We start from the raw sequence: 20,312 nt of genomic DNA on the forward strand, positions 1-20,312 counted from the left end.
TTCTCGCTGGGCCTTCACTGAAAACAGGTTCTTTTGACCTAGTTGGACCATCCCAGTAAACAAATGACAAATAAATAAATAAATAAATCCGAGAAGGAGGGAGTGTATAAATATTTGGGAATAAAGGATCAGCAATAAAGCATGAACAACTGAGAAAAAGTTCAGTAAGAAATACTTCAGAAGACTAAAACTAATATTGAAAACTGCCTTAATATCTAGGAATAAAGTCTAAACTGTAGACCAATTTGTTGTTCCTGTTCTAACTTACAGTTTTGAGGTAAATGACTGGCCAAAAAGTATTGGGTCAATTGGATATGAAAAGAAAAAAATACTTTGTGCCTTGTAAAGGATATATAAAAAAATCAGTATATACCAAAATGATATAGTCCTCATTCTGAATGAGGTATGGGCCTCCTTAAAACTGATTACATGTATACTTCCACAATCATGGGACTGCATAATTATACAATGACCTCCCATTAATATTCCAAAACGTGCAAGCTGATTGGCCAGCGTGCCCATTGTAAATCCCACAATATACCAATGGAAAAAGGTCCGGTCACCCAAATTTTTTTCCATTGGTATAAAGTGCTAAAAACATTTTTTTTAACAAAGAAAAAAAAAAGAAAAAACGAAGCAACGGAGACTTTATTTTCTCCATTGCTTCTGTTTCAAAGCATTGATGTACTAGGTATGCATGTGATGCAAGTCCCATACGCATGCTCAGTACATAAAACAAGGAAGCAGTGTACCACAACCAGCAGAAGAACAGTAATGCACCATTATACAAAGACATTATGTAAGAAAAGTATTTTTTTCTTAAATAATGTCATTGTATAATAGCAATAACTGACTCCGTGGTTGTGGTATACTGAAATTTACCCACAGTTGGCTTTATTTAATCACTCGGGCTTCGCCCTCGTGATTAAACCAAATCAATCATGGGTAAATCTTCAATATACCACACCACGTCATCAGTTATTGCTTAAATATCTGCTGACCTCATCAGAAAAAGTAGTGACAGTTTTAAAACATGAGAAGAAGTCTAAGATAACATTATTTTATAGTTTAGCAAAATCATTTGTTATCAAACAGGAATGGAAATCAAACCAGAAGTAGACAAAAATCAGACAGCAACTGAATGTTCTTAAAAAAAAAAAAACAGAAAGTAGATAAAGAGATCTCCTGGAATAACATGCTGTTGACCCAGATTTGACACAGGAATGGTTAAGAAGAGGAAAACTGAAACCAAAAGATGACAGGTTAATGATTATGGCCCAGGCCAAGACAGCGGACTTCTTTTACGACATCCATTGAACATGTGAGGAAAAACAGACAAATTCACGTTCTGTAAAACAAAATTAACACAGTTGCCCATGTTGTTGTTGGGTGTTATGCACTCATGGCAGAAGGCCAGTATACCGAAAAACACAATAATGAAGCAAGACTGCTGCACTGGGAATTGTGCAAACATTACAATATAGACCTAGCTGAGAAATGTTGGGAGACATGATCCACAAAACATTATAGAGAATGATAAAGTTTATATTACATTCATTATCACCAGGTCAAAAATAAATGTGAGAAAACCAGATATAGTAGTCAATGAAAAAAAAGGCAAAAGTGAAACTGATCATCAAAATTGCTACACAAATTGATAACAGTGTGTTATGTACAAAGAGACATAAAGTCATATGATACCAGGATTTGCAAGCAGAAACAGCAGGAATATGAAAGAAAGTTACTCAGACAATTTCATTAGTAGTAGGAACAACAGGTCCAAGAAAAATAATTTAGAATTGTAGTTAAATATGCTACAAATACATGTAACCCCATATGAATTACAGCAGGAATCACTTCCGGAAACATTCTGGGTGTTGAGAAGAGCGTTCATGGCTAACATCAAAGACTAAAACAATACTAATTTCATGAAGCTTAATCATACCCTGATTTAGGAATGGGGTCCATTCCCATCATGTTATTAGATACCCACAATATTTGGAGAAATTAAACCAGTAAAACTCTATGGGGATTCCATCTGGCCCACCAGCTTTCCTGTCCTTCCATCTTGTATAATTACTTTCCTTATCTCATGACTTGTCACCTCTGCATTCAGCTTGTCTCTTTGTTAATTCCCCAGCATATGTCTCTCTACATTCTTTCCACAGTTTCATTCTGAGACTTTTGTCCCTTCCTGTTGTTGGTAAATCTCTCTCTAGTACTCCTTGAAAATTTCCCTGATAGCTCAACCTCTAGTAAATATTCTCCATCTCCTCCCCTTTATCTCTACATCTCTCTCTCTCTCTCTCTTTCTCTCTCTCTCTCACACTTTCTGCCTACTTCTTGTATTTCTTGGCTTCTTATTTTCCTTGTACCTCCCCCATACCATTTTTGAATTTCTTGATCTGTAATAATTTTACTGTCCAATTCCATTTTTATTGCTTTATCTACACTATGTAGTGCCTCTATTTTCACTTATCCACCTTCCTTCTTTGGTACAACTACCTCTCACCCTCGAGGTCCTCAATCACCATACCTTCTCATTGATCAGTTTTCCTTGAAATTGATGTTGGCACCATCTCAGCAGTGTTCTTCCACTTTATCCATGTTCTTCATATTGTCCTGTATTGACTCCTTTATTAGTCCTTAGTGTTTCTTCTTTCACTGTTGCCCTCCATTTCTAGTGAGCCCATCACTCCATTCTCATTGTTATCTGTTCCTGCGCATTTACCTTAAGTCACACTGCTGTATGATCTGATAGCGCATCACTCCTTTCTCATTGTTATCTGTTCCTGCACATTTACCTTAAGTCACACTGCTGTATGATCTGATAGCGCATCACTCCTTTCTCATTGTTATCTGTTCCTGCACATTTACCTTAAGTCACACTGCTGTATGATCTGATAGCGCATCACTCCATTCTCATTGTTATCTGTTCCTGCGCATTTACCTTAAGTCACACTGCTGTATGATCTCATAGCGCATCACTCCTTTCTCATTGTTATCTGTTCCTGCACATTTACCTTAAGTCACACTGCTGTATGATCTCATAGCGCATCACTCCTTTCTCATTGTTATCTGTTCCTGCACATTTACCTTAAGTCACACTGCTGTATGATCTCATAGCGCATCACTCCTTTCTCATTGTTATCTGTTCCTGCACATTTACCTTAAGTCACACTGCTGTATGATCTGATATTTGCCCCCCTTTTATTTGGGATTCTTTCATTATTTCCATTAGGCTTTCCTTCCAAGCATTTCATTCTTTGTTTTCCGCTATTTACCCCTTCTCAAATCTGGCTAACCAAACTGCTCGGCAGTGGTGTGAAAAGTATCTTATACTTCCTCAACTGGAGTGCAGTCCTTGCACAACCGCAGCACTTTCCATTTCACTTATATTAATTTTTTCCACATTCCCTCTTTGCAGCCTGTTGCTGTGAGACATTGTGCTAAAAGCATTTCCTAGATGAGACTGTATAATACATAGCAATTTATTTTTTGTATATAGTACAATTTCACTGTTTCTGCTGCATGCTCTGTGACCTTACTCTGTCTCTCGTGTCTTACCCCCGACAATATTTTAATGTCCTTTTATCCAGTGATGCATTGTTGTATGTCACTGTGCATTTTTCATAGTGGTGCAGCATTACACTGTATGTGGTAAAATCCTTACAGTAATACTTATCTGATATTAGTATATTCTCTCTTGTTTTTTAGCTGATTTCAGCAATGCGTGGTTTTCATGATTGACATGCTTGGCACGTATCACATTGCACAGTGAGCTATTTGCTTTTTCTAGATTGCAAAGCACACTTTTTAGTGCAACATTAACATAGTTCTCTGCCATTTCTGAGGTTTCACTCCCATTACCTGGCACTCTACAAGATGGTCGCATGTTGTTGGAGACTGTAATAGTTAAAATAACTACTATGGAAGCACGTGATTAATTATTAAATAAATAACTTTGAAACTATATAGAAGTAAAATTATAGTTCTCATGATATCAGAGAAAATCAACTGCCACCTACGCATTCCCTATGATGTGTACAAACTGCTATATACTGGGTCTTGCTAAAATAGTTATTTCCACAAGAAACCGAAGATAAACACATAATTGTGTCTCTACAAATATTTCAGAAAGACTGCATCCTAAATTTAATTACTTGGATTTATTGGAAAGCAGTCACCAGACTGAAAAACATGCTGTAAAATATTATAGTAAACAATATGACCTTTACAGAAAATTCAAATTGGAGTGTCTTTAATTTTTAATAAATAGGACTCACTTGTAGAATTGGTATGTGCTTAAAACTAATATTGCAGAGGTACCATGGGCTGAAGTAATTCCATTTATATGGTTTAGTAACATTTGTTTGCATGAATATTGTTATTTGTGATTATGGCTTGATCTTTTTATGAAAGGTACAGAATCACAATTAAATATAGGTGAGAGACACAGTATGTTAGTTGGGGTGACCCCTGTCTGCTGTTGACTACTTTAACAGCTTGAAGCTCCTTTTGACATCTAAGGGGATGAAGGTTTTCATTCTTGACTGATACCAACTATAAAAAATACATCTCTGTACCATGTATAATTAGATATTATTTATTTATTCAGTCTATGAATGAAAGTAAGGGAGCTGCACACTGCAAATATGGGAAATACCCAGTATCTGCCAAGAACATGAATTTTATTAAGGCAATCTGATATATAATTAATAATTAGAAATTCAATGAGTAGTATTTCTGCAGGGATTAATATAATTAAGTACATCTTCAAACATGATTCTCTGTTTTATTTTTCTGTAGACACTTCCAGTACTTATTGGACAACGTCTATAATTATGGAAGTACTGCCTACACACATTGACCCAACTTCCAGCACTATTGGTACACCTGGCCCCACTATTGCAGCGTCCGTCAAGATCGGTGAGTTGCAGATTTTTCTGTTTTAAATAAATATTAATTCAAGGCAGAAAAAGAAAATAAATAAGCATGCAAAGTTACATTTTTATGTTAGTTAATTTTCTATCACAGTGTCATAATTCACTGAAACTAAATTATGTTCTTAAGTTTTGATTACTGACATAATTCCCTTCACAGTCTTGGTTAGTCAAACCAAATGACTGGAAATATCATGTGTTTCTGTACTTTTTTCATAAATTCATCCATCTTTACATCCACAATCCGTTTGCCAATTTTTGCACATGGGGTCAGAGTGTTACTTCAACACTGACAATCATCTAGAGCCAAGGTTCACACCACCAGGTGGCTAGCCCTGCTGCAATAGTTCTTCCACAACACATACTCACAGTCACAATTATGAGCAATTTATAAGGTCCAATTCACCTACTGCAAATCTTTGGAATGTGGGAGGAAACCAGAGTACCAGAAGGAAGCCCATGTGAACACAGGAAGGACATGCAGACTCCACACAGAAGGCACCCCAACTGAGAATCGAACTGGAGAACCTCTTGCTGTGAGGTAACAACTCTATGCACTGCACCACTTGGGATAAAATGCAGGAATGCAAATGATGTGAGTATGCTATTGATGGCAGCTGACAATACAGCATCTCTCTGGTGCCTAAGATTTCCATCTGAACCAGTCTTCATTTTTCTCCAGCCTCAAAGATGAATTTGTTAACTTCTTTTAATGAATTAGATTCTTCACAATTCAGTGATACTGCCAAACCTGTATACACACATTATACACACATACATGCATGTAAGTACACATGAACACACACACGCAGACACATGCATGCACACACATGCACACACATGCACACGCATGCACACACATGCACACGTGCACACACACACACACACACACACACACACACACACACACACACACACACACACACACACACACACACACACAAACACATCTTTATATCTATACGTGTCTAGTTGAGATTACTGAAATCTCAGTAGGCCGACATTCAAAACATCGAGCCCTAAACACTAAAATGTCATAAACCCGACACCTCACATACCCTACACACAGAACACTGACAACATGAAATCCCAACTTACTCCCTGCAACGCATCAAGAGCAACTGACAAAAACACCATATTAAGAGGAAAGAAAAACATTCTGAATTAAACTACCTACTTCTCCTCACCCAGACCCCACCCAACAGCCAATAAACCTAAACCTTTAACAATTCACACTAAATATTCATGACTGCCTCCATAGCACCAGCATGAATATTCATAACAAACATGAACAAAAAACAAACTTCACTACAAAACTTTACTTTTAATGGTTTTGCAGCCCCCTACACCCCCCCCAATGGGGGCTTGCACCCCCCAAACCCCCTGCTACTTAATAATACCAACTCTGAGATCACACTACAGCATGCACAAGTGGATTTCCTGTTCCACTAAGATTGGACTGTCGGGCATTCAAACATCGGTGTTGTGAAGTTTCGCTGATGTGAAACTTCGAGCTTCTGAGCTCAATGTTTTGAATGTTGGCCTGCTGAAATTTTGGTAAGCTCAAGTAGACCCCTATAGATATATATGCTTTGGCCAAATACATTGGTGTTTCATTGTGTCAACAGCTTTCATGGATCATATGTTTCTTAATAGAAATGCAAATCAACAGAATGATGCAGGACTGCCATAAAACTGGGATTTAAGGTATATGTCCTTTCTGAAATATTTTTCAAACTAGAATTAAGGCATTTGTCTGGATAATGGATGAGTTTATGGGAAGTGACTAGTTGGGAAAGTGTAAGGTAATCACTGAAACATTTTTAAATCCAGGCCATGATGTGTCCTATAATGGTGATTGGCAGGAAGTTGTGCCACCTTATTATAGCGCTGTTCCAAGGGTGAGTGCAGGGTAATCAAGATGGCAGCAGCATAAAGTGGTGTAGGAATGAGAAGGGACTGATCAGTACTTTTCTGGCATTATCTGTGTGGCATTGTTTGATCCTGCAGAGTGCACCTAGCTTGTGGTGGGTGTTTTCTAGTGTTTGTATGTGATGGTCAAATGTTAAACTTTTGTCAATAGTGATTCCTAGAAGCTTAGTTTGACTTATTAGTTATGTGTTGCTAGATGATTTTTGAAGTCTGTGGAATGCTTTAGGATAAATAGGATCCGTTTTTTTTTGGTAGATAAAGACTCTTGGGTAAGTTTTTTTGATTTATCTATGCTTTAGCAGAACTGATTGTTGAATCATCTACATACTGTATGACAGTTACTTGTTTAGATGCTAGGTGGAGATCATTAATAAATATATTGAACAGCACGAGACCTAAATTGGATCCTTGTGGGATACCCACGGTAATGGGAACAAAATATATGCCATTTTGCTATTTTACAGATTGTTGAGTATTTGAGAGGTAGCTGGAGAATCAAAATACTGAAGATGCATGCATCACTAGGGAAAATAGTTTTAGAAATTATTTCTGGTGGGATACCATGTAGAAAGCTTTGAATAAATCTAGAAAAAGTGCTGAGACTTAGTTCCCAGAGTTTCAATATTGGTTAACAGATGTTATAAAACTAAGGAGATCTGGACATGTACTATGAAAAGGATGCAACCATGCTATGCAGTGGAGAGGAGGCAGTTGTCAATGAGAAAGCTGAGGAGATGAGACTGCATATGCTTCTCCAGAATTTTTGTGAGTGGAGACAATATGATTATACGCTAGAAGATTAAGAGGTCATTTGAGTTTCCACCTTTATGGACAGGAAGATAGTAGCACCTTTTCCATAGGGTTGGGACATATCCATCTATGATGAAGCGGTTAATTAGGATGGAAGTAGGCAAAACTAGGGCATTAGCAGCAGTTGTTAAGTAGTCAGATGGTATGTTATAAGAGGCGAGGGTTGTAGGTTTTAAAGTTAGTAATAGGTTTTTGATCATAGAAACCGAGACTGGATTGAGTACAAGTGTTTTGGGGTCTAACAAGGGATGAGAGGGACTTGGGTCTGCCTGGATGAAAGTTTAATAAAAGAGGTTACTGTTTGGATGAATTGGGTAATGAACTCACTGGTCATGCTGTCAGTATGGTTAGATTACATAGGCATAGGTTGTATTGGTGCACCGGGTCTTAACAGCTGGTTATTGTAGTCCAAAAAGCTTTGGAAATGCTTTAATTTTCTGCCTGTATATTAATTTAGTAGTTGTTTACCACTTTTGATTTAGTTTTTAGTGCAGCTTCTGAGATGTTTATAGTAGCGATGGTTAGCTATTAGGTTCATAGGTGTGTACTAAGCTAATAGTCCTGGAGCCTTTACAAGCCTAACCCATACGATTAGCCTGGCATTGGGCCACCTGACCTTAGTTCCCAGTGCCACTGTTGGGTAGAGCCACTGGCATGATCCCAGGGGTAAATTTTCTGTTTCCCATCCACTCAAAAAGATTTCTCTTGAAGAGGGTCAGTGAGGTGCTCTGTTTGATATGTATGGGAAATCTATTCCATTGCATGGTCAGTCTCTGGGTTATGAACCTGTCCCTCCAGCACGTTCTGTTGATTGTGGTGATGAGGCTGAGGTTTCTAGAGCATGTAGTGCGGAGGGATTGGGATTTCTTTAGATGTAGCATTTCTAATAAAGCTGGGTCAGACATGGCTTTGTAAGTCAAACAGAGATCGCCTCTAATTAGATGATATGAGACAGAGAATAGTTGGAGTTTTTTTGAGTCGGTCCACATAGGACAAGTGGTTAAGGCCTAGGATCCTCTTTGTGAGGTACGTTTGCAGCTTCTTAAGTTGTTGCAGGTGTCTACTGAGGTACATGCCAAATGGGGCATTGTACTCGATGATTAGCCTAATGAGGGAAGAGTCGAGGGGAGACAATGGCCTCTTTCCTCCTGAATGGAAAACCCTTAGTAATGAAATTGCCACATAGAAGAACTTTCTGACCACAGTGGCAATGTGGTGGTCAAAAGAGAGGTTGCTGTCAACTTGTTTTCTCAGATCTCTTATAATGCCTTCTGTGTTCAGTGGACTACCATCGATGTGGTAATTCATGGGAACCGGGTTTTTCCCAAAGGGGATGACGACACATTTTTTGACATTGAGCTTAAGGCCATGGTTCTGACACCAGTCATTGGTCTCAGTGAGGCTTTTGTGTAGGATGTTAACATCACTTGGGGAGTTAATAATAGCTCCCAACTTGCAATTGTCTGTGAACTTTGTAAGCCAGAGTCCCTCCGTGTTGGCCTGGACTTCAGAGAAGTAGATACCAAACAGGAGAGGACCCAGGACCGATCCCTGTGAGACTCCACTTGTGACTGGTCGGCAGTCTGACTTGGAGTCAGCTACTTTCATACTGTGGGTTCTATCTGTGAGCCAGTTTGGAACCCACCTAGTGATATAGGGGTTTATGCCTAGCTTAGTGAGTTTTTCTATGGTTCCCGAGTGAGAAATGGTATCAAAGGCCTTGGCCAGATCAAGGTAGGCTGTATGAACCACCTTGCCTTCATCCACAGCTCTGGGGACTGACTCAGAGAAGTCGAACAAGTTGAGCAGACATGATCTACCCTTTACAAAACCAAACTGTGTGGGATCTTGAGACTGGGTATTCCCTATATCCTTGTTTATTAGGTCCATGATGATGCATTCCATAGCTTTGTATATCAGACTCATCAGGCTAATGGGGGTGATAGTTCCCAGGGTCTATAGTTGCTCTTTTGTGGAGAGGAATGACTGTAGCTGTGTGCCATTCGGTAGGGACAAAGCCTGAGGTGAGGCTGTGGTTGAACAGTGCACACAGGTGAGTTGCCAGTTCACTCTGTAGTTCATGTAGAACACACCCAAGGATACTGTTAGGGCCCATAGAAGCTGTATTCTTGGCCTTGGACAGTGCTGTTTTAACCTGTGCAGCAGTAATACTGGGTGCCTGGCAATCTACTGGCATTGTAACTGGTCCTTTGGGGGGGGGGATAAAGTTGGCACTGAAACTGTTGGCCAGTATATTGGGAATATCTGTTGGCTCAGTATAGGAGTAACCATTGTGCAGCAGCTCATAGCAAATCTGGGTATTGCTGATGAGGTTCTTTACATAGCTATAGAAGGCCTTGTGGTTGTCTTTACTATCTGCTATCTAGTGGGGTTAAGAATGAGCTGATCCAGGGCACTGGAATTAATGAATTCCAGGAGACATTGGGCAAGTGCATCTGTACATGAGTAGTTTTCCCAGTTAATGGAGGGGTAGTTGAAGTCACCCAGTATGAGAATGTTAGGTTAGACCCTAATATTTTCAGGGTGCTTAACGAACGTGGAGAGTGAGTCTTTGGGCATGATTGAGGACCTATAGCAGGCTATGACCTGAATCACTGTCTTACCCAATGTTAACTGCACCTGAAGTATCTCTGATGCATTATGTTGGGCTACTAGTCTGGAGGTGTGCGCATCCTTTATGAATATGGAAACACCACCGCCTTTGGAGCCTTGGTCCATGTTCTGGGGCCGAAAGGTGTGGAATGAGTTATAGCCTGGTAGTGCATGGGTGCTTTCTGCTGCCTTTATCCAGGTCTCTATTACAGCACAAATGTCAATGTTCTCCATTTTAAAGAGTGCTTCGAGCGAGTGCATTTTTAGATTTAGACTTCCAGCATTGAGCAATAGAGCTTCAGTTTGCATTTGTTTGTAGCTGTTATGGTGGTAATTTGGTCTTTGGAACACCACCTAAAAAAAGCACTATAGGGGTGGCAAGAGCCTTGGCCAGTATCTGGAAGCCCAGGGGTGACAGATGCAGGCCATCTCTGGCAAAACATCGAGGTCTGTCAATCATGTCATCAGAGGCAGACAGATACTGGAGCCATACCTCCCAACTGTCCCAAATTACTTGGATTTTACCGAGCTTTGGGGACCAAAAATGGGGTGCCACGATTCCCGAGTGGCACCCCATCATTTCTGATTTTTTTCTTTGTTTCTTTTTATTTATTTTTTTTTCACGATTTTGCTGATGTCATCACGCACTCGATGATGTCAGCTCTATCAGGGATACCAGCCTGTCAGAACTGAGCTCGTACACGTAGGCTCAATTTAAATGCTTTTGCAAGTGGGAATGGCTGGTTTGTGTTACTCACTCCTGGGTTATTGTAGCTCCTGCCTGCTTTTCAAGCTCGCTCTTGGGTTTATTTATATTCTCTCTCACTCAGAAGCTCCAGGCTCAGCCTGCAATGGATATATTCATTCTCGCTCGCTTTTTGGATTTATAAACTCCTGGGGAGTCCTGACTCAGCTGCAAGTAAGTGATGACAGTGTGAACAACTGGCCTGCCTGTAAACAACGGAGAATAATGCAAGTAAGGAGAGTGTTTATATTCTCTCTCGCTCGGAAGCTCCTGGCTCAGCCTGCAGTGGATATAGTCATTCTTGCTCGCTCGTTGGATTTATTTCTTGTTTTCCCCACTATAGTTTAATCTCAAAATTGATATATCTGAGTTACAAGGGTTGGGAAGGTGTGCGGGGGACTTGCTCCCCTGGAAAAAAAAAACACTATTTTTTTGTATTTTTGTAGCTTTGAATGAAACATTCCATTGGTGTAAAGTTGTCAGGAATTTTAGTTGATGTAAGACGCCTTCAACATTTTCCATCCATCATGCTAAGATCAGGACACTGTACCATGTATCATTTTTTTCTTTTCTTTCAGTGGATTTGTGTGTGTATGTATATCTGTGTGTGTGTGTGTGTGTGTGTGTGTGTGTGTGTGTGTGTGTGTGTGTGTGTGTGTGTGTGTGTGTGTGTGTGTGTGTGTGTGTGTGTTTGCTGTAGAGAAATGCACATATCCTTTGGTCCTGTAGTCCATCATAGGTTGCTCGTTTTTTCTTCAGGACTAAAACTGCTATCATTTTTATCACCAGGTCACCAGACACCCTCTGATGCATGCATGTTTTATAGCTGATCTTTCATTTCTGATTGTGATATATATATATATATATATATTTTTTTTTTTTTTTTTTTTTTACTTTGGGAAAGTGTTTCACTGGGGATATCATGGTGTGTTGAGGTTTATTTGGGATAGGGGAGTGACTTAGTTCACATGGAGGGCAGTAGATTTGTTCAAAGCTGTAATGTAGGTTACTGGAAACTGCATAACATTTAATTTGGTTTTCATTTAATTGGACGTTTTATTGTACTACGTGGGATAGCTGTAGAGAGTTTTTCACCACCATGCTGTACCAAAATGAAAGAAAAGTAGAAAACATTTTGTCCATTTTTGTTGAACTGTGTTCTTTGTGGTGTCATTATTATGTGTAAGGGCTATGGGATCTTTGTGTGTGTGTGTGTGTGTGTGTGTGTGTGTACATTTTGCTTCAGAGTCACTCCATGGCATTGTCAGGATACTGCATAGCAGGTAGAGGTAGTTAGTCGTGAAAGTGTTTCTTTTCTTTATGGAGGCATGAGGGCAGCTGACAGCAATATGAATGAAAATCATGTTACCCATTAATGTATGTAGTATGTAAGTTGGGTTTGTCATGAAGTCACAATTCAAATAAAAGAATGACACAATTATTGTAGCTTTGTCCAGGTTTTTTGTGCTAACAGGTTGAGAGCTGTGGTGAGAAGTGAGAAATGAATTCACTAAATTATAGCCATTAAGATTAAGTCTTCCTATTTTTCAGAAGGCTGCTGATTTGGCATAGTGGTATGTTTTTCTGACTGTAGTGCATAGGGTCCTGGGTTCAAAACTTGCCAGTGAAATGCATGGTGGTAATACATTTTATTCTAGCAACTTGACAAAATTATACAAGCAATAAATTAAGCAAATACTGTATGTAGATGTTGTTTAAAATGAATATATTTTGGATATAAAAACTTCCTCTAACACCATTTATATATGCTATACAGCAACTTTGAAACATTAGGCAGAGGAACTATTTTACATCCAAAATATATTAAAAAAATATAGTAATAAAAAATACAAATAGGTAAAACACAACAATTAAACAAAGAGTCCATTCTCTAAGTGCAATAATGCCCTCCAATGTGTGTGTTAACGTGTAATGAATGCCCTTCCAGGGGTGTAGATCCCCTCCGCCTGCAGTGTCAGGCCTCATAAAATCCCTGCATGGGCATTAATTACACATTAACACACACTCTGTCAGGCATTATTTGTTGCTTATTCTCCTGTGCCCAAATAGTCAGATTAGTCAAGTTCTTTTGCAGACATTCCCTATCTGTAACACATGTGATCGCTTTACTCAAATTCAGGTCATCTGCATGCAGACTGTAGAACGCCTCATATGAAAGACAAACTAAACAAGTAAGGACAAAGGACCGAGTCGTGCTGGACACCCTGATTGTAACTAAGAATTTCACCTGTTTAATTGTTGTATGATGCTTGCTCATACCTCTCAACCTCTGAGACCAAGAAATCTGGACAAAGCAATAAGAAAAAGTGGGACAAAGGTCCAAAAATAGGGATCATTTTTAAATATTGTTCTTACAAACTTAGAAAGTTGATAGATAAGTTTTGCAATAGAATGAATTTTCTGAAGCGTATGAAGTCTGAAACTCAAATGTCTGTCATTATTTTCTAACTTCATTCTTTAATGATTTGCCACTAATTTGCAAGAAAAACAGAATTTTATGAAAAACCGACCAAAAATATGAAGCAAAAATCTGGACATTCTGCAAAAATCTGTACAGTTGAGAGGTATGTACTTGCTATATCCTGTTTATAAGCCATGCAGCTATCCAGCTTATCAAGAGTAAATCAGTACCTAGTTGTTCTTGTTGAAGTATTCTCAGGTCATTATTACTAATTCCATCTCCTCCCTCTGCTTTGTTTTGATCCAGTTTGTGCAGTTCTTTTTCAATATAATCTAATTTGATTAGAGTATCTGAAGCTACCTAGTATCACTAGAACAACTTATCACCCCCTTTGTGAAGCCAAACTGTTTTGCATAAGATTTAAAAAAAAATGCATATATATATATATATATATATATATATATATATATATGCATATGCATGTATATAAGATCAGTTGTGTCTGAGAATAAACTTTAGAATCTACGTGTTGTTTAGAAATTTGTATGTCTTTATTCCTTTCACATCTTATGTATCTATAAAATGGTTTCCTATTTTCCTATTATGTTCGATATCTTTATATAAACTTTCTTCAAATTTTTCTTGATCTTGTCTCACACTATGCTTAATCTGTTTCTCCCGCTTGTTTATTTTAGTTTTCAAAGTTGTAGTTTAACCTCCCTTCCATTTCTTACATTTTTGGTCTGTCACCTTAATCGGGTATCTTGTTCTTATGGAAATATATCCCCTGACGTCATATGCCTTGATCCTGATGTTAAACATGTTTTTATTATTTGCAATCAAACAATTTCTCTTTCAAAACTTTCCACATTCCATTTCAGTTTGGCAGAATTGTCTAGCAACAAATTAACCTTTATAACCCCATGATCACTGCACATCAACAGTGCTAAAACTTGACATGAAGTAACAGTGATTTCCTTAGAAGCACAACGCCACAAAAAATAAGAAAAAAATGGGAAAAAAGCTTTTAAACTCAAATCAGCATTCTGCCATAATAGTCAATGGAATGCATAAGACAACAATACCAGGGAATAGTGGTTGCTAAGGGGGAAGGCTCAGTGTTAGTGTGGTAACTATGAATTAGCATTCTAGTTTATGTAAATGATGGGACTGATACTGAATCACAGATTTCCTGTCAGTGTTAGCTTGCACCCAACCAAGAAGGTGCAGCAAAACAATTGTATAAGTACAAGAGGTGGATGACCTCATAAGGATGTGTGTCATGAATACTGTAAGCTTATTGGAGCTCTGTGGCGCGTGTTTGCCCTTAGCTAAGTAAAGCTAAAGAAGGGGGTGTGTCTCACATTGTTGAGCACTGTTTTCCCTGCTTAAACGGATGTGCAGGCCATGCACTGGGTTTAAAAAAAAAAAACAGCAAATAGCAGCACTGTTTACATCTGAGCACTGGGTATGTGTGCCGCGCCTCGGGGCTTAAACAGGAAGGCAATGGAAAGGGAAAACAGCAGTAGGAAGGCAATCAAGAAGAACCAGCATAGCTGGCAGGTGAAATGTATCAGAATCAGCCAGTTACACAGGCAGCAGCCCAGTAGACTTCTATAAACTATGCAAACACCTGTCAGTCTGTTTTTTCCTACAAACTCTACACCACCGCTGCACACAGACTAGGAAATTTTACCTGACAAAACTAATAAAATGTTAGTGGCTGTTGTCGCTCTCATACATCAATATGTGCAAGAGGCTGAGGGTGGTGAGGATGTGGATGCTGATGACCATCCCATAGTGAGGAGGATGAAAAGAGTGTACAGAACCAGGGTAACCTACCAGGGGCTACATGAGCTGGAGATAGTGGAGCGCTATAGGGTGGACAGGGACATTCTACAGCAAATTGTTAAGCTGTGCCTGCCCTGCCTCTCACACAAAACCAACAGAGGGGAACCCATCCCAGTGGATACAAAGGTATGTGTAGGCTTTAGAATACTAGCCACATGTACCTTCCAAAGGCCAACTGGGGACATCATGGGGATCTCACAGGCATCAGCATCCAGGGTACTTCATCATTTCCTGGATGCCATGTCACCACATGCCGGTGAGCACATATATTTCTTCAACACCCATGAGGCATTGACCAGCAATATGCACCTCTTCCACCAAATAGCAGAATACTCTGAGGTAGTGGGTGCTATAGACTGCACACACATACACATCAAAGCACCACCCAGTGAGCGGGGTAGGGTCTACATAAACTGCAAGGGCTTTGCCTTCATCAACTGCCAGGTCATGTGTGATGCCCAGGACATTATTTTGAATGTGTGTGCTGGCAGCCCTGGAAGCTATCACGACTCTCACATCTGGCATCTGACACAGCTGTACCAGTCATTTGCTAGTGGGGACATCCCATATGGCCACCTAGTGGGGAATGATGGCTACGTACTGGAGCCATGGCTGATGACACCCCTCAGAAATGCACACACACCTGAACAAGAACTCCATAACGAGGCACACGGACAAACCAGAATCATAATAGAGCATGAGTTTGGGATGCTCAAGTCAGGGTTCTGCTGCCTGGACATATCCGGTGGAGCCTTGCTGTACTCTCCAGTTACATCTACACAAATGTTCATTGTATGTGCCATGTTAAACAATATGATCCTGCGGAAACAGCTGCAGCACGAACAGCACATTGCAGTGCCACACAGCCCCCTACCATTGCCAAGGCCAGCACAGGCACAGAGGGACTTGGTGGAGGAACATCCTGAGCCTGCCCCTGTAGGCAGAATGAGGCATACCCAGTATGCCCAGGCCTTGGCAAAGAGGCAATGCATAGCACATACATTGACACTGTAGGGACCCAGGGAATGACACCTCTCTGACTCATACATACAGGAAAAGGGATACCAAACATGACACTACCTGTGCTTTACCATGAATAGGTAGTGTACTATGTGCATCCGACATAGTCAACCCTCCAGCACCATCCTCAATACTGGTCCAGCCCCAAGGTAAGTCACCCTTCCTATCAATTACTGAATGGAGTAGTATGTTATGATAGCTGTATGTATGGTATGGACATGAGCATGCAAGGGAATCAGGTGGCTGAATGGGATGGCAGCAGATATTGGACACCTATATGGGCAGCATAAAATCCATAACAAATACTGGTGTCAACATACTAGGCAGTACTAGGCAAGGTGACTAATCCCACCGCAGTACATTGGTGGCCCAAATAACTGTGTGTGTTCATAGGACATACACATGCATGTCAGTGAGGCTCACATACCCACCACCAGCCTCAGCCAGCAGGACAGGTTTAGATGACCATAATGAAAGGCTGGGCTAAGGCCTCCAATTGATGGCAATGGTGAACAGCCCCTCTGAAGACCTACACAGACAGACTACAACAGGTCTGGCAGTTGCATGTTAGTTATGAAGGGTAAAAAGTCTGAAACTGAAATGTAGGGCATTAAAACATAAGATCTGTACTCTACTGATATGCTTCCAGTCTGCATGAAACATCATAAAAGAATATGAAATGGAAGCTAAGAGAGTACCTGAAATACCAGTACAGTCATGGCAAATGTTTAAGGTTGTCAAGTGTACCCCCCCCACAATCCTATGTAGAAATGCAGTAACATGTAAGTGTGAGGAGTAATATCAGTCGGCCACAGATTACCTGAGCTGGCCCAATCTACAGGATAGATTGTTGCATGTGTACAATATGCAGGGATATGTGTGTTACGTTGTTGTGTGTTCAATACTGTCTGGAAGTGGTCAGCATGTAGGCATGGAGGTTTGTGTCTTGGTGGCCTATGGGCAGTACTGTGGTTGACAGGCTCATGTTCTGAAAACTGCAGTGCCAACAGCAATGTTTCTCAGCAATAACCGTGTCAGCATTCGTCCATACTCACTGGCCAGATGTCAAAATCTGTCACCATCTGAAAGATGGACATGCCCTGAATGTAGGCACATATATACATACAGTACACAGGTGGAAGTACCCTAGACAGAGTGCATAAAATGTAACTGTCAACTGCACACTACTCTGGAATTGTACATACAGGTTATCAGCACATTAGTTGTCAGTGTAGCATGGACTACTGGTGTAGTCTGGACAATCACTGGCATAGGTTCATAGATTATAGATAGTTTCATAGATTAGTACTAGGCTAACTGCCATTGTAAGCTTAGCCAATTATCCCTTGTGAGACTCAAACCCTGCACTTTGTGTTTGTAAGGCAAACACCTTAACCATTAAGCCACCCTCCCAACCAAAAACGGCACAGCTATGAAGTAATGAGAGACTGCCTATGTCCCTGCACAAGGCAGCATAAGAAGAATGTCCCACTATGTCCCTGCACAAGGCAGCATAAGAAGAATGTCCCAGGTATATCTGTAAGTCAGCTGCAAGTAGCTTCCATACCATACATGCACTCAGCTCACCCCACTATCAGCCACAGGTTTATCCATCCTTGCTGTTGAGAATGAGTACAGTATGACCCCACATCTGTATGGGGATACCCACAGAATGCAGCATGCTGAAGAGGTGTCCTATGCAGGTGTGTCCCTAACTGTAAGCAGCACCTGCCTGCATCCAGACCAATGGATCAATATGGACAGGAAGTATTGCCATTAACACCTCGCACACTTACCCTGTCATCCCAGGGGAATCGACTGTCTCACAGCCTGGGAATGTAGGAGTGACAGATTGCACTGGCCTGCTACAGATGACCTGAATCACTACCGAATGGCCTACAGTCCTCTGTCAAAGGCCTGTGCCTCACCTGTAGTGCCAGTGTATGGTATCTCATGGGGTCCTAACTAACAACCAAACATAGTCACCAGAACACAAATGCAAGGCCATGATGACAAATCCCAGTAGCATGCCCCCCCCCCCATGTCCTACTGCATGAACTGTAGACCAATCCATAACTACTGCTGGGATGAAGGGCCAGCTATAGGGATACTGCTCAGATATTGCTCACATGTTATGCAGAGGATAGAATAACAGAGGGGTGTAGAAGTATAGATGTCATAGAGTGTGTGAAGTCTGAAACTCTGATGTGTGCCCATACTACCCCTGCCTGCAAACCCAGGAATGGGTGGCTACAAACCTGCTTGTCAAACACAATGTGGAGGGGAATTGACCAGATATGTGAGCCCTGCCTCTGGGTAATCTGGGTGAATCTGTACAACTGAGAGGTATGGCCACAGCAGGATATGGCCATTCTGTTAAGTCGATATATGTACAAGAAAGGGATCCTCAGCCACCATACTACCAAGGTGCTGGACCATTTACACAGACCCATCAGCAAGTGTCTGTAGCTACCCCTCCAGAATGGCATGAGTGTGCAAGAATGTGTAGACTGTGGACCAAAATACTGGACTCAGCTGCATTCATCATGTATTTCCCGGTAAATAACTGTGAGCAATTAATCATATCTGTCAGTAGTTGATGACATAATACATCACATTGTAAAACAGCACATATGTCTGAATATCTCTGCTAACACCTACCATGTAACACAAGCAGAACAGACAGCAATAGTTACAGCATCCCCCTATCTTTTGCAAATTGTGATTCCATATTGTCAACCTATCTACAGATATCCTGCAGAAACAGGTTGCTAGCTGTAGGTGTAGAACAACAAAGCCTGGAATGGAGTACAACCCTACCTGGAATGGATTCACACACTCAATACAGAAGGTCATACTGGACATGCTCCGACACGTAGAGAAATGAAGCCCATGTCTGACAACCAAATGAAGCCCATGTCTGACAACGGGTCCCCATCAGTTTGCCAGCATTCCAGAATGCTGACAACCATATAGCCGATACCATATGATCGACATTTGGAATGCCAACAATGAGGAACCAGCATCTCACTATAGTGAAGAATGGAAAGGTTTCCATTCCTGCACTGTAGTGCGATCTTGAAGTTGGTATATTAAAGTTTCGGGGAATGGAGCCCCCCACAGGGGGTGCAGGGGGGAATAGCCCCCCTGCTAGCAGTTTAAAGGAAATTTTATTTTCCTTTTTTGTGGACTTCTTACAGTGTCAGCATTCCAATTGTCGATCATATGGTGTCAGCCATATGGGTGTCGGAATTCTGGAATGTCGGCATTGTGTAGGGGATCCCTGACAACACAGTGGACTTTACATATCTGTCATCTGCAGATGTCTGTGCACACACACCAAAATGATGTCTGACAACACAGTGGACTTTGCATATCTGTCATCTGCAGATGTCTGTGCACACACACACACCAAAATGCACACCAATTATGCTTCACACACACACATGGGATAGGAATACTCACACATATCTAAGGCCAACAGACTATAATATGTCAAACATACACACACAGAGACGTGGGGAAGAGAGAGACAGACAGTGACAGAGAGAATGCCATTATGAGGGCTGTCCCACCCACTACACATCCAATTGGCCTATATCACGTGATGTTCTGATGTCAGTCACTGTAGACATTCCTTTAGGTAGCCCATAGCCCTATAGTGTCTGTGGTGCTTGTGATAACTGTGTAACATGATAGTACAAATGGGTAATCATATGGCATTTGCAAACTCAGTCCTGTCAAATGTGAAGTTGTGTGTGTGTGTGTGTGTGTGTGTGTGTGTGTGTGTGTGTGTGTGTGTGTGTGTGTGTGTGTGTGTGTGTGTGTGTGTGCATGTGTGTATGTTTCCAGAGGAATGATTTATGGCCCATTCACACACACTGCACTTCACATTGCCCATGTTAGCACCCCTGATGATGTCACTCACCTTGAAATAACCCCTTGGGCAAGTCTCAGCCCTCTAAGCTGTGTGACA

General features: G+C 40.7%; 1 protein-coding gene across 1 annotated transcript in view; it reads left to right on the top strand.

The window, feature by feature from the left end:
- LOC122794669 (coagulation factor XI-like) overlaps nt 1–20,312 on the top strand; it is a 565,810-nt gene that overhangs the window by 377,153 nt on the left and 168,345 nt on the right. The window contains exon 6 of the mRNA XM_044063291.1: nt 4,810–4,929. Coding sequence (XP_043919226.1) covers nt 4,810–4,929 — 120 coding nt within the window. The remainder of the gene's footprint in view (nt 1–4,809; nt 4,930–20,312) is intronic.

This window comes from Protopterus annectens, chromosome 2.part1, assembly GCF_019279795.1.
Source record: "Protopterus annectens isolate FY-2018-M chromosome 2.part1, PAN1.0, whole genome shotgun sequence".
NCBI lineage: Eukaryota > Metazoa > Chordata > Ceratodontiformes > Protopteridae > Protopterus > Protopterus annectens.